General features: G+C 36.9%; 1 protein-coding gene across 5 annotated transcripts in view; it reads right to left on the reverse strand.

Annotated features, from left to right (window-relative positions):
* The window catches only part of LARS2 (leucyl-tRNA synthetase 2, mitochondrial), a 97,106-nt gene that overhangs the window by 68,207 nt on the left and 14,247 nt on the right, over window positions 1-14,652 (reverse strand). For 4 of the 5 annotated variants that reach the window (XM_032105681.1, XM_032105705.1, XM_032105688.1 and 1 more), the window contains 3 exons: window positions 11,792-12,042; window positions 9,820-9,948; window positions 385-476 (listed from right to left, as the gene is read on the reverse strand). In XM_032105681.1, the coding sequence (XP_031961572.1) occupies window positions 385-476; window positions 9,820-9,948; window positions 11,792-12,025 (455 nt within the window). In that variant the 5' untranslated portion in view covers window positions 12,026-12,042. Of the gene's footprint in view, window positions 1-384; window positions 477-8,976; window positions 9,057-9,819; window positions 9,949-11,791; window positions 12,043-14,652 lie in introns of those variants that run through there. The other variant, XM_032105713.1, reaches the window with a different exon arrangement.

Consider the following 14,652-nt stretch of genomic DNA (forward strand, 5'->3'; position numbering starts at 1 on the left):
ACTGCAAGTAAATCTAACCACGTAACTCATCATTTTCCACTGTGTATTCTATACTAAGATTTACCTCACCATAATGAATTTCTGATTTATTTATACCCGCTGGTTTGGATGTTTGGGAAATGCTTCTCTTTTGATATTCTAGCATTTTACAGTTTAAAAGTCATTGAGTTTAAAACCTTGAAAATCATCCCAATATATTTATTTTTCAAAACAGAATCATCTGCACAGTCCCATAAAATGTCATCACATAACCTTGGTCCCAGATAACCCTGTTTTTTTCCTGTACCATCTTTCTTCTATGCTAGTTTTGCTCTGCTTTTTTGGTTTATGGGGGCCACAGTACAGGTATTCACAGTGAAAATGCCATATTTTAATTCATTTAACCTTTGTGTCCAGCTTGCAGGGTGAAGGCCATGTTCAACTGCAGCATTTTCTGCTGGTAAACCAAATGCGTCCCATCCCATTGGATTTATCACCTGTCAGCAAAAGAAAAACCACAATGTTATGCAACTTTCTGGAATGGCAGCAGCAATACACAGAGGCCTCCAAATAATGAACGGTGCTTGGCATTCCAGCATTTGCTTTGTCTGAACTGAACTTCTTCCAAACCTGCCAACTACGGCCAGCTTTGCTTTAAAAGATGACTATGAAGTGCACTTGTTATCTACAATGAGATGTTAGAGGGCGTTTAAAGTATTATGCAATAAACTCTCATGACTATTTCAGTATCAGGTTGACAATGACAAAAACCAACTCTTTTTCAGTTTGTGTGCTGGTAAAAGTCAGTAGTTGATGCTACCACAGAACCAAACAGTCATTCTAAAAAAGATGTTAAGTAAAAATAATTGAACCAACAGTTTTATAACTGCTGATGTGCAGCCTACTACTTTTTTCCTTTGTGTTGAAAAACAAAATAAAAGAAAAATACCCTACAATAATTTTAAATCCACCAGATAAAATTAAGAAGATGAGGAAAAGCAGTTTTAGTCAAATTTTACTAAAATATCTTTTGCAAATATGTACTACTGACTGACAAATTGTTATTTCATGACCACAAATAAATAAAGGTGGGGAAAAAAGTTTACTACAAAATATTGAAGATAATTTCTGTTTCAATAGAGACATATTTTTCCTATTAACATACACATTATTTAGAAAAATAAGCTAGCAATACAGTAAGTATTCAAAAAACCTGTTTAATAACCAAGGAAAGAAAGGCCAGTACTTAAGATGCTGTCATTAAACACATATATACTGGATAGCTGATAAAGCCTATTCTATTTCTTAAAACTACAAATGTGCTGTAAATTCAATAATCATGATTAAAATGACACAAGTTTAACAATAGCAAAACATGACTAACATTTTGCAAGTTATAAGAAATCAAAATTTTTACCCCTTAAAATATGCATTTATATAAAGAACACGTTTCTTAGTGGCATGTAAGCAAACAAGCAATAAAAAAGCAATCCCAGCCATCCTAATCTCATATCTCCATGTGAAAAATCTGCTCATTTTGGAAGCGTAAGAGCTACTTTTGTCACTGCTTTGAATTATTTTTACTCTTCTTTGCCACCACTTTCCAATCTTCTGACTTAATGTAATATTTCATAAGAAATATTTTATAGACGTGTTTATAAAGATGCTCTAGGCACCAACACAGTGTAAAAGCAACAGGATTTAATAGACATGACTCCTCAGTGTTCTCATTTTCAGTACTGATCTGAAACTAAACCTGCTGTCTATCATTACTCTACTGGTGCAGCAACAAAACCAAAGGTATTAACCTGTGATCCAAGCCAGCCTAGTAAGGGCCCATGCACAGCACATTTTTCATGTCTAAATCTAACAGAAATTGGAATGCTATTCCACGTTACAAACTTTCCCTATTATCAGACAAACTATTGTTCCTCACACCATAGTATCAGAAATCAGGCGTCTTAACTGCCTGTTTCCTCACATATAGAGAGGGGAGTTTACATGGAAAATGTCAATTGGAACCTAAACCACTTCTCAACCCCCCACTGAAGCACACCTCTGTCCAGCCCTTCCCCTCCCTTGCCATCCACCCAGCAGTCAAAACTATTGGTACAAAAGAAAAAAAAAAAAAGACAGGTACATTTTACATAAGTTATAAATATCAACAGAATTTTTTATGGACATGTTAAAATATTAATTTATGCCACTCAGTTCTTTTTGACTGCTAGTATTGCTGACAACCTGTCTCTGGACAGACGTGATGAAATAAACCAGATTTTTTTAATCCATGTATAATACATATTTTCTCTATTTAAATGCCCTAGACAAATGCCCTGCCTTTGCATTCCTACAAATGCCTTCTCTTACTACAAGTTGATGCATATTAAGTGAGATTAGAAAAATCACTCTTGGTTAATTTTTGTAAAATTTGGCTTCTGAAGATCTCCTGGATATAGACAGGCAGCCAAAAGCAAGGCACAATCTCATTTCTCATGCTCCTGAGCAAAAGGATGTGGGAAGAACAACTTCACTACCAGCTACAGACTCCCCAACAGGGCTGATGGATGCTCCAGACAGTTCATGTGCAGACATTTTATCACTGTACCATCAGTGCTAGAAGGAGCAACCTGTGCACACATCTTCCAAATTCTAGCACTTATCAAAAATACCATATTCACTCTTCACATTCAAAAGTTCAATTTAACAACCAATAGCATTCCTCAAGTGAAAGGTCTGAAGAAGTATGCTAATTCAAGTTTCAATCAGAAAACTGAATTTAAAGAGACATTAAAAATATCCTCAAATTAGCCTCCAGGATAGATCTATTTATGTAGTTGCTATAGAGATGAATGTAACATGCACAGTGGTTTAGAAAATGATTTCAAGTTTATTGTCTCTTTTACTTCTCTACCATGAATGGCTTTGAAAGATTAGTGAAATGCATTTGTCTAAACAACAGGTCATCTCCTTCTGGCTGTAATATGCAGCAAAAATGCCACAGTCTCCATGCAGCATTTGACATTACATCTTAACTCTACTTATTCAACATAAAAATCTTTAGAGAAATGGAAGAGGAGTAGAAAATATGTAACTAGCATGTCAAAAGCTGGTACAAAGGAAAAAGGAACAGTTTGACTGTTCAAAACAAATTCAACATAGGAAGAAAAAAATAGAAAGCAGTTTTGAAGACCAAAGGGTTATTCCTTGTAGCTCTTTGATGGGTTGGTTACTGGTTCAACTAGCAGAAAACATGGCTCCTCTCTCTAGCAGCACAGATGAGCAGAAGAAAAACAAGTCATCCACTTTCTTGAATGCTGTTGCTTCCAACAGCAACCTCTAAATGTTATGCAACTGAGGGATCCATTCTGCCCACTGAAGTGACCATTCTTCCAAGCACCACTTCTCTAGGTAGACAATATTTTCTCTAAGCCTCAAGGAGAAAGAACAACAAATAATGACTGTATCTTGTTAAACAGGAGGCTATATAAGCCTAGGGATGCCTACACCAGGTAAAAGAAGGCAGGCTGTAGTTTCAGCCATTTTATGATGGCAGAAGCCAGTGCTATCACCAAAGGCAGCTGTGTGTCTATCCTCACAATGAAGAGGATAAGTAAACTCCTGCTGCTGAAAAATCCCAGGTTAGTCTTGTCACACATGGCATAACTTCAGAAGTTCACATGATCAGACAGGATCAACTATGAAAGACTGCCATTTTCTACCACTTAACACAGTTTGCACAGCAGCACAAAACGTTGCAAGGGAAGTGATTAAATAGTGCATGGGGAACAAAGTGCTCAGTGACCACCACACTGAGCGGTCTTTTTGGGAACAAGTTATTAAAAACGAAAACAGTTGCATCTTGAAACATTTTAGATCCCAAAGACTCTGGCTTGAAGCATTTTTAAGAACCATTTCACAGCATGGTGAAACATCTGTTATTAATGATGGCTAGAGCTCTTTATGTGACTGTGGGACCAAGGGGAAGGAGACACAGTAACTCCATTGATTCAATGCTGAGATCTCAGCTCTTCCTCTCAGAGGATTTTCATCTATTCACTGCTGTAACAATCAGCTCATCACACTGACATCAGTAGGTGAGATCAGTGTAACTATATAACACAAACCTGACAATGATCTCATAACACTCAGTTCTAAGCCTCCATCAACATAACAGTGAATTTTCCTCAGTCTCTGTAAGGAAACAAAGAACATGTTTGCTCTCCTGATGTGCTCAGTATGTCTCAGAACAATGACTAGGGAGCTGACATACTGTTCTTACACCCAAATTAATGCACTCTAAATTTTAAGAAAGACAGAAGAATCAGTGTCAGAAAGGCCTGCAAATAAATATATTTAATTCAGAGAATGTGTAATAAAAGAAGATGACCAGAAATGAAAATTAAGAGGCTCGCTGACGAATTAGTGGTTTGAATTGATACAGCAAAGTCTACATTCCTATCCCTACTTATGACATACTAGACATGAACTAATCAAAAAAGGCTGACAAAACAGGTGATTCATGATCACAAGTTCCAGCTGCCAGAAAACACCCCTACCTCCATTATGGATCTCACAATTGTGCAATCACAGACATGTGAGACTGTGGGGACTTGCAGTTGGAGAGGGGAAAGGAAAGGATGGCTGCTCCTTCCACTGGCTGCCTACAATGGGCTGAACTTGTTGAAAATCTAATGTAAATTGACATACTACGGCACACTTTAAATACAAGACATCCACCTGAGCAAAGCCTAGATTCTCTTTTAAGCGTACCAGGTAATAGAAACCATTACACAACAGGTAAAAATTACCACCATCAAACAAACCAACAAACAACCACCCCAAGAAGATAAGGCACACCTGGAAATAGATTAAAATAAGGAATTTTCAACCAGTGTGTACAGTCTAAAAAGGACTATTTCAATGCTTCTCTGCAACACAATGCTACATACTAGAGAAGACACTTTCAAAATAATCAACCCATACAGATTTCTACCAAAACATAAAATGCCCATTTATTTTTATTCTCACAAAACATAAAATACAAGAAATTATTCAACGTCCAGAGAGTATCACAAACATTTTGAGAACAAAGTTATCTTTTGCCTCCTTAATCTCACACATTCTTGTCTAACAGAATTACATTTAAAATTATATCTCATTTTCTCTTTTTCTTTCAAAATGAAACAGAGTGAACTCATTAACACCTTCAGTACAGGCTATGGGAGAACTGAAATTAAATAAGATTCAATTCACACACAATACTTGTAATATTTTCTACTTGATTTATACCACATGAAATAACTTGACAAAAGGACAGAACAGCCTCACACAAGAAAAGGTGGAGAATAGCAGCTAGTGATGGTCAGAAAATGGATCTGTATTGAAATAATTCATCCTACTGATTGATTAATTAATTACGGAGTTTTAATTAAACTTGCCTGTCTGTCTTCAATAGCATTCACTTTTGCAATTTCAAGAGTATTAAGATTCACTGCTGAAAGGGAAAACAATTGACGAAAATACATCCAAATTTAAAAGTAGAGATGTTATGGATAAAAAGAAAATGCTCTTTAAGTCATTTAGGGATATTGCAGAAATATCACTGACTATATTCTAATCCCACCCATCCCAGTTGAAGTATAAATTAAGAAATAATAAGTATAGTGTGATTCTAGCATGCAGGAATTTCACCCTGATTTGATTACAGAAAGCATTATTCTCAGTTCTGTACAACTCTAATATGTGACTGCCTTGCTTTGGTACTAGTTTCATTAAGAAGATACAACAAGAACTATTGAACTGAATCACTCTCTGTTTACTGATCACTAAGGGAATTATTCTCAGTCCTCTGAGAGGCACAAATTAGCCACTTTGGAATTTATCAAAGACATGATAATGACAGCATGATAAAGTAATGGTAAATACTTGTTCCCAGAGAAACAGCAGACTGGAAATCTGCCATAGTGAAAATCACCATGAGTATCTCTATCATTTCTACACAGCACTCTCAAATAATGAATAGGAAATCACTTCTTAAAAAATTCCTACATTTGAATTCACAACATGCATGTAAATTCATGGAGTAAACACAACCAGAAACTGTACATCATTGTTCTGGATTAATTTATTAATAGCTACAAATCTGTAATTTAAAATACATAAATTACTTTTTCATAGTATTTTATAAGAAATATGTTTGTAATAAGATCTAGAACTGTCCATATCCAAAAATTGTTTTAACTGTACTTCAAGAAACACATCATCCTTAACATATTTTGGAAAGACTAGCTTAGTGCACTCAAGCAATGTAATCTATATGGCTTACATTTCCCAGGCACAGACTTCAAACTTCGTCTTCAGTAATCAAAATGTAAACAAGTTATCTTAAAACAGATGTACTCTACAAACCATTTATCCAGCAACCCAATCCAAGTGCATGACAGTTTTTTTCCCATGCACTGCCTACAGGTCCTTGAGGAGTAAGTGCTGGAACAAGACAATGCTTCACAATGCTTTCCTCTACAATTTTATATTGAAGCAGTATTTCTTTCAAAAACAAGGTGGGGAAAAAAGCAATAAACATTTATTTTCCCACTTAAAGTGCTGATGAAGTACAGGTTTCTGGCAAATATCAGTAGCATTCAGTGTGCATTACCTCTCTAGAATATTTTAATTGAAACAAAATCAGACCTTATCGAGCTGAAAAAAATTGAATACTAATGTTCCATTTTAGAAAAAACAAAACTACAACAGAATCCAAATGATTTAAAACTTTCCCAGTTAAAATTTCAAAATACCTCCAATATGAGGAAATTACACAACTGCATTCCAAAGAAGTTCTAAAGGACATCTAATCCCTTCACAAATGTATTCTAGCCTATCCTTACTAAAATATTACAAAATACGAGCCATTTCTTGCCTGTTCAGATTAAATCAATACCTAACTAATTTATGGTTTTCTCATTAAGGCATTCTTTATGAAAAATACCTCCAGCTTATTCAACATAAATTGTTCTCTGACTCAGTCATATATTCTTGTCAACTAGGTACACACCATAGACGTTTCCCCTCACTGTTGATTAAATAAGAAATACACACCGTAGTCTGAAGCTTTCCCTGGGAACTGTAAATCTGAATGGTCTTGCCGGTAATTTTCATGGTAACAGCCCATCATTCCTTGTTGCCTTACACTATTTTTTTTTTTTAATAATGGATGCAAAGCTTAAACAACATTGCTGCTCAAAAATCTTACCCTAACTTTGCATTGAATGCCTGAAATGGATTCACTTCTACTCAGATTTTTGATTGCAGAAAAATCAGCAGTCCCTAGGCTTTCAAACATGCAGTATTAAAGCTGAGTTTTGAGAAAGAAATACTAAATCAGTGCAATAACTTCAAAATTATGCATACTAACAGTTTTGTTTCTAAAGCATTCTTTCTTTTCATGTACTGAAGAATTACAGTAATTCCTTGAGTACAGGGAAAAATTTATTTTTCTTAGGAATATATCAAATTTTGTGATATAACCATGTCTTAACCTACAATCATCACAATATTTAAATCACCATAATAATCTTTGACAGATTGTACAACCATGATAAAGGGCAGAGATAACTTTTAGAGGCTGATAAATTAATTGCAAGGAGAAAATCAATTATAAAGACTCTAATTCTAAGTGATGGAGAAATTAGCATGGCTAATAAAGGAAAAGTTTTTTAAGGTTAATGTAAGTTCCAGCAAGCTAATGCACACCGCTAACACAATGTCTCTTAATCTGACGTACTCAGAAAATCATCTGAGAGATTTTTAATGCCTTTTAATCGTAAATGAAAGTTAAATTCTTTGGCTGCCCACCTTTAGCCAAAAATAGATGTTCAAACTGGTTAACATAACAGAAGATACAAGTATTTTTAGAAATCCAGCATGTTCTACAGGCACTTCTTCAAAGTAATTTTTACATGAAATATAAAAATATGCTGAAATGCAAGATGTAAAAACTTGAAAAGTCTGGAAAAATTTTTCTGGAAAAAAATAGGCAAATGTGGAAATAAAAACTTGTTTGCATGGTGGCTCTTGTATTTCATTGAAATTATATTTTTACTTCTCTCCAAATGTTTCTATTAAAGGTGCTTACTTACCTTGTATTCAAAAGCTTACAACTAGAGCATGCTACTGGATGTAGATAATTATTTTCACTTTATTTTTGCAAGTACAAGAAGCAGCAAGTTTTCATCTTTCTGAACAGCAATTTATTGGCTACCTTCTCTGCTATTGAAAAGAGATGGCTATATCCTGAAATGACATTTCATCAATGGTCTTAACATCAAGCAAGAATCAACCATCCCTTCAAATGCCTCGTTAGCTCAATTTTTTTAGTGAGATCCAAGTTCTGGTCATTCAGAGGAGTCAGGAAAGGTTAAGTGTTATAACAGACATTGGGGTTTTTTTCTCATTTAAAGTCTAAGGCAGTTATTTCTTTTTCCTGTAATTTTGAAAGCCTAAGAATGCCTTTCTGTAAAGCAGCAGTAAGTATTCAGTGCATGGTATGTTCATCACTGGCATAAGACACATAGTATTTGGAAAGGCAGCACACTGAATAATGCAGTGACGATACCTATCAGAGTCTCATAGAGGGTGATAAATCCAGGAAATGCTACACTTCTACAGCACTTGTAGCAAGGAAATTGCACTTAGTACCACAACGAGCAACTAACATTTCTTTCTCCATTTCATCTTCTTTGTACCCTTTTGAGGTTGATTCCTATATTCTCAAGCTGCTCCTCCTCTCTTGTACATTAGTGAGAATCCTTCCTGTCATCCTAGATCCTTGCCTACGCTATTTTTCTCTTTGTTCCCTTCTCTTTCCATATTCCTCCTCCCTACTGTTTTCCCAGATTCTTCACATTTTCCCTCTACCAAACGTCTTTCCTCTGTAATATGGCTGTCGCTCAGGCCACAGTTCTCCCACACCTTCCTTTTACATCCTTCAAATTTTACCTTGCCAGCCTTTACTGCAGAATGCCAGCCAGGATCCCACTGCAGACTGCAGGGACAAGGCTCTCAGTTACCCCTTCAACCTAATGGAGAAACAAAAGGGAGCGAGGGAGAAATGATGGCCAGCATAGGAGAGACTGGGAAACAGAGAAATGTGGAAGGGAAAACGGGATTTCTCCTTGTAGATGCAGCAAGAAAATTAGGCTTAGCCTTACCTTGTAGCACCTTCAGAAGACATTTCATATATATGAGCAAGTCTGAAATGGGCAAGCCAAGGGGTGAGATGCTACAGAACAGAAACTTTTAGCTACACGCACATGAGGTAACATAATGACATTCTGTTCATCTGACTTGCAGCAATACAAAAAAAAAAGGTTTCCCTCCCAGCTGGCCCAGAGGCTGTCCCTCTGTGTCTGACAAATGACATGAACTGGTTCTCAGGAGCAGAAGAGGTGAAAGCAGTTGATTTTGGTGGTGTCTGTTTTCTCTTGCCAGGTACACCCTTTCCTTCCCCTGGTCCCACCCAGATGGCAGGAGGGTTGTCAGTCTCCTCTCACAGAAACTGTGTGGCCCACAGGTCTCAGCGACACTGTGCCATAAATCAGTAGGTTTAGGCAGCTGGTAACACCTGCATCATCAGAGGCAGCTTCTAGCCATCTTTTACCGACAGTGAGTTCTGAACACCACCGGCATTAAAAGTCTCAAATTTCAATATTCAAAGCTTAATGGGTCATCTGTAGCACATATTCCACTTTCATGGATTTTGAAAAATACTAATTTCCTGACCAATTATGATATTAAAACATAAAAAAACCCCACCCAGTCCTACTGCTGATCTATTCTTACCTGCATCCCTCTCATTTTCTGGAATCGAGCTACTGCATCACTGATGGTGTAGACACGAACATGGCCCATGTGAAGCTTCCCAGAAGGATATGGGAACATAGAAAGCACATAAAATTTTGGTCTTGATTTCTAGAAAGAAATTTTTAGAAACTAGTAACTACACGAGTTAGCATTTCACTTGAATAAATACACATGCACATTACAAACTACTATATGACACCACGAAGAGAAACATGGTTCTGCTGTAACTGATCCAAGTGAGCACTGACAAAGTTCATTGGATCAAATTCTTTGGGGCTTTAAGTGGACATGTTTTACCAGATTTTGCTGCCATCTCATCAATTTATACTGACACTTACATGGCACTTGAATGTTATGAAAATTAATTCACTTTTACTCACAAAAAGCTATATTGACAGAAGCTTAACAAAACACCATTTCCACTGCAGCATCTGCAACTGATTATCTATGTGTTCTTAGTCTGCCCCAGCAAAAACATGGAAACATAGCATATTAAATTACTCTCATAACAGCTTAAATAATTAATGTTTTACTTTGTATCTGCAACAAACACAGAGCTCACTCCTGGCCAGTTGTTTTTTGTCAGCTGAACTGCAGTAACTCCCAAAGTGACTACATCATTTGCAATTGCATGAACATCTGCTAAAGAGAAACTGCTCTGTTTCACTATGTATGCTCAGATCCAAACACATCTTACAAGCAGTATTTTGCATAATGAAAAGAAACTAAAAATTTCATTTAGTTAGGTTTAATTAAAATGACAAACGTTACAAAGAAATCACAAATCCTCTCTCACATCAATTACTCCTAATACATCTTGATTACCACTGATCATTCATCATTGATACATTGATAGTATCAAGTATCATTGATACTTGCTAAGTTCTTACATTATTTTTCTTATGTTAATAATAAAAAAAAATTACAGGCAGCTTTCAGCTTTTACTATTCTGAATAAAACTCTATTAATATTTGTCAAATAATATTTCTTTATCACTTTTGTTCAATCACAGCAAAATCAGAAATAATCTGAGTACTTCATTGCAGCACTATACACTATTTACCTCAATATGTTATTAAATCTACTTCAACCGTAAGGATAAAACAAAAATATCATTAAAAATACAATTTAGAACTTAGCATATGTATGCTATATATGATACCTATGTATATATGTATATCAAAGACACGTCTAAATGAATGCTTTCCCTGCTACAGGTACACATGTACACTATTTCATCTCAGTTTTCTTCCCCAGAAAAGCAAGCTCTTTTCTCTCTTCAGCATTTTGACAGCATTATTTTTTTGTCTGAGAGAAGGCACATTTTAAGAGAGATGAACAAAAAACCATAAAGGGACACAAAAACGTTTTTTTATCTATTGTGAAAGAGTAATTGTGAAGGCAAAAAGAGTCAGAGACTGAGACACCATTGTTTCCAAGATCTTTTATTGCATGGGAAAACTTTTTTTCTTCAAGTCACTTACTACTCCTATGAGACTGTAAACCAGAAAATTTAAAAAATCATTTTCCCTTAACACAGATTTTAGTGAGTCACTAGGTGTAGTGTAATAGATTTGTCACAACATTGGGAACAGAAACCCAAGAAAATTGTTTACAAAAGTTACAAATAGATGTTTCTTTTAATACTTTAAATAATTCATTCCCAAATATTGTATAAGATACAAAGGAAGAATTGATTACTTAAACACTTCCTAAATTTACAAGTTTATACTTTGCCTATCACTGTATTTTTCCTCAGGATTTTTTTATTATTTTTGTTTACCTATTTCATTAATGGTTTTTAATAATCTACACGAAAGTATTTTCCCTAAAATGTAATGTACATCTAATCATTATAAGCCATCTGTACTAAGTAAGTTTCAATTAATTTCATTCTAAGAAAACAAAAAATATCAAACATGTCATCTCCAAATTTCTCATAATGCTTACATCAGTTTCTGAAATTCTGCAGAACTGATCCTTTATTCTTGGGAACCACCAATTTTCAACTCGTTTTCTTGTCTCCAACCCATAGTTTTTTTCCCATTTCCCCGTCTCACTGTAAATAGTTCTCACACAAGCAGGAACCGGTCTTCTCTGCCATTTAATTAATCCCAGGAAGCCATTTAGTTGCCTCTTCAAACATGAGGAACAAGGGCCAACTCTTTGACAAACCGACTGCATTCTTAAGGTTATGGTATCTGAGAAGACAAAAAAAAAAATTCATGCTGCAATATATAACAAGAACTCAATGATTATTATGATTATACTGAAAATTGCTAGCTATGAAACTATTTTAGCTTGACTTGGACTACTCGGCTGTTTTCCATGGAACCTGCATTTTATTTCCGTGTCTGAATTATAAAAGTATGCAGTTTTTAGTCAAGAGAACTAACTGAGGCCTTCGCACAGAACAAAACTATTGTGTTAGATGTCTTATCTAATAAAATACAGTTCTGGCATTCAGTCTCCTGTAAAGGCATAATCAGTCAGTTGAAGGTTCCAGAAGCTCCATCGCCTGAATAGAAGATGGCTAACTGTGTTAGTAAAAATTCAGAATGAAACAGAGAGAAGAGGAAGTTGGATGAAATTATACTGTAAAAATACTGAATTTGTCATCACTGAAAAGAGATGGGGGAGGATGACTATAATTAGTAGATTTCAACCAGATATTCTAAACCAACTATTTTATTTGGCTAAGGCTTTCTTTTTCAACTAAAAATTGAGTTAACTCCTCAAATGCTTTAGAGCAAGTCTTCTAAAGCTACTCAGATGGGAGAAAGATCGGACAGTTCCCGTATTTGGGATCAGTCTCAACAAGATATTTGCTGATTTTACTTCCTACAGTAGGAAATACGGCATTAAAAGACCTCTACTCTGAGATTTCCTCCTCAACTGCTTTTTTTTTTTTTTTTTAATAAATCACATTTTTACATCAGTATTTCCTATCCTCTATGGTTGGTTTTGGTGTTGGTTTTTTTTTTTTTAAATTTTGCCCAATACACTTGTACCAAACTATTTCAGAATTTTCCTTGAAGAGTTACATCAGTAAAATTGCAATGTAGAAAAAGTTTGTGCAACAAAAGATTTTACTTATGCATTTCCCATAAGGTAGAAACATTATCAGTAGAAATAATTGCTATACCACCTAAATTAGATCCCCAGCAAGCTAGTGGGAGTTATGCTTCCTTTAACATTCACCATATATGCATACACAAACCCTCATTGCCTGTCTCATTACCGCTCTATAGAATCGCTCGTTCTCTCTCTTACTTATCAAGCAGGGTCTTTTAGACAGTTTTTCACTTATGTCACACTAGTGCTTTGAATTTTTTTTTGCTACCCTCCATAAACTGTCTCATTTGTAATAAAAACAAATCCAGGACTGTACTCAGGATTCCCAGTGCGGGTGCACATGAGTCATTCGGGAGACTCCAATTTCTCCCCCTCCATAACATCACACTCATCTCAAAATTAGCATTTCAGTACTTCAAAGTTTTTTGCTTATTTTTACTAATTATTTCCTTATTGCTTATGCCTTATTTCTGTTACTTTGATTTATTTTACAACAGAAAGGAGCGCTTCCTTATGCAAGCCAATTTCAGCACTGCCGATTTACAAAGCAAGTGTTTTAAAGCCCAGGAGTTACACGCGCGTATAGTGCTTCACTGAAGGGAGACCAGTGGATGAGAGGACACAGACTTAAGCTGCGTGTGGGGAGGTTTATGCTGGACATTAGCATTAGAAGCATTTTTTCACAGAAGGGGTGATTAGACACTGGAATGGGCTGCCCAGGGAGGTGGTGGAGTCACCATCCCTGGCGGTGTTTAAGGAAAGACAGGACGTGGCACTCAGTGGTTGACAGGGTGGTGTTCAGCCACAGGTCGGACTCCATGACACAGAGGTCTCTTCCAACCTAATTGGTTCTGTGATTCTGAGACACAAAGGACACAGACCCCGTGCCTCTGCACAGCTCAAGGGAAGCCCACCTGCCAATGTCACGCTTAAGAGGGCACATTTGGATGACCCCAGGCCCTACAGGTCACACGAGCATGGGTCAGAGCAGTGGTGGGAGCAAGAAAACAGCCACAGCCAGGAGCACACAGTATTAGAGCTAAGCTCATTCAAACACATGGAACTCCAGGACGAGAAAGAGAACTGCAGTGTCTTTCCTGCTCCCAGGTACTGCCATGCACAAGATGCAATGATCAGCCAGGCATGTGTTGGGCCAAGTCAGGATGAGCGGCACAGAGGATAATTAAATCCAAAAGACATGGCACTAAGCTGTTTCCCCTATCCAGGCTTGTGTGCATAAGACTAGCACAAGCAGAGTGCCCCTCCCTGCCCCAGTTAAGGGCACCCCAGCCCAGTGCTGTCTGGGTCCTTCAAGGAACAAGGTTATGAGCCTAAAACTGTCTTACTCAGGTGTGCCAAGAATGGAAGGGGCTAGTCTGATAGAGAAATAAATCATAGAATGTCCTAAGCTACGAGGGACCTACAACGATCACCGACTCCAACCCCCGGCCCTGCACAGAACGCCCCAAGAGTCACACCATGTGCCCCAGAGCACTGTCCAATCGCTTCTTGAACTCTGTCTGGCTTGGTGCTGCGACCACTTCCCTGGGCAGCCTGTTCCAGTGCCCGACCACCCTCTGGGTGAGGAACCTTTTCCTGATATCCAACCTAAACCTCCCCTGACACAGAAAACGTTTGGAAAGATGCAGTAAGCAGGCGGGAGACAGAATGAAGGTCCCGGAAACTGCTTGACGAGGCCCAACACACTTCACTCAGCCCCGTCGGGGGCGTCACGC

The sequence above is a fragment of the Corvus moneduloides genome, chromosome 1, assembly GCF_009650955.1.
Source record: "Corvus moneduloides isolate bCorMon1 chromosome 1, bCorMon1.pri, whole genome shotgun sequence".
Classification (NCBI taxonomy): Eukaryota; Metazoa; Chordata; class Aves; order Passeriformes; family Corvidae; genus Corvus; species Corvus moneduloides.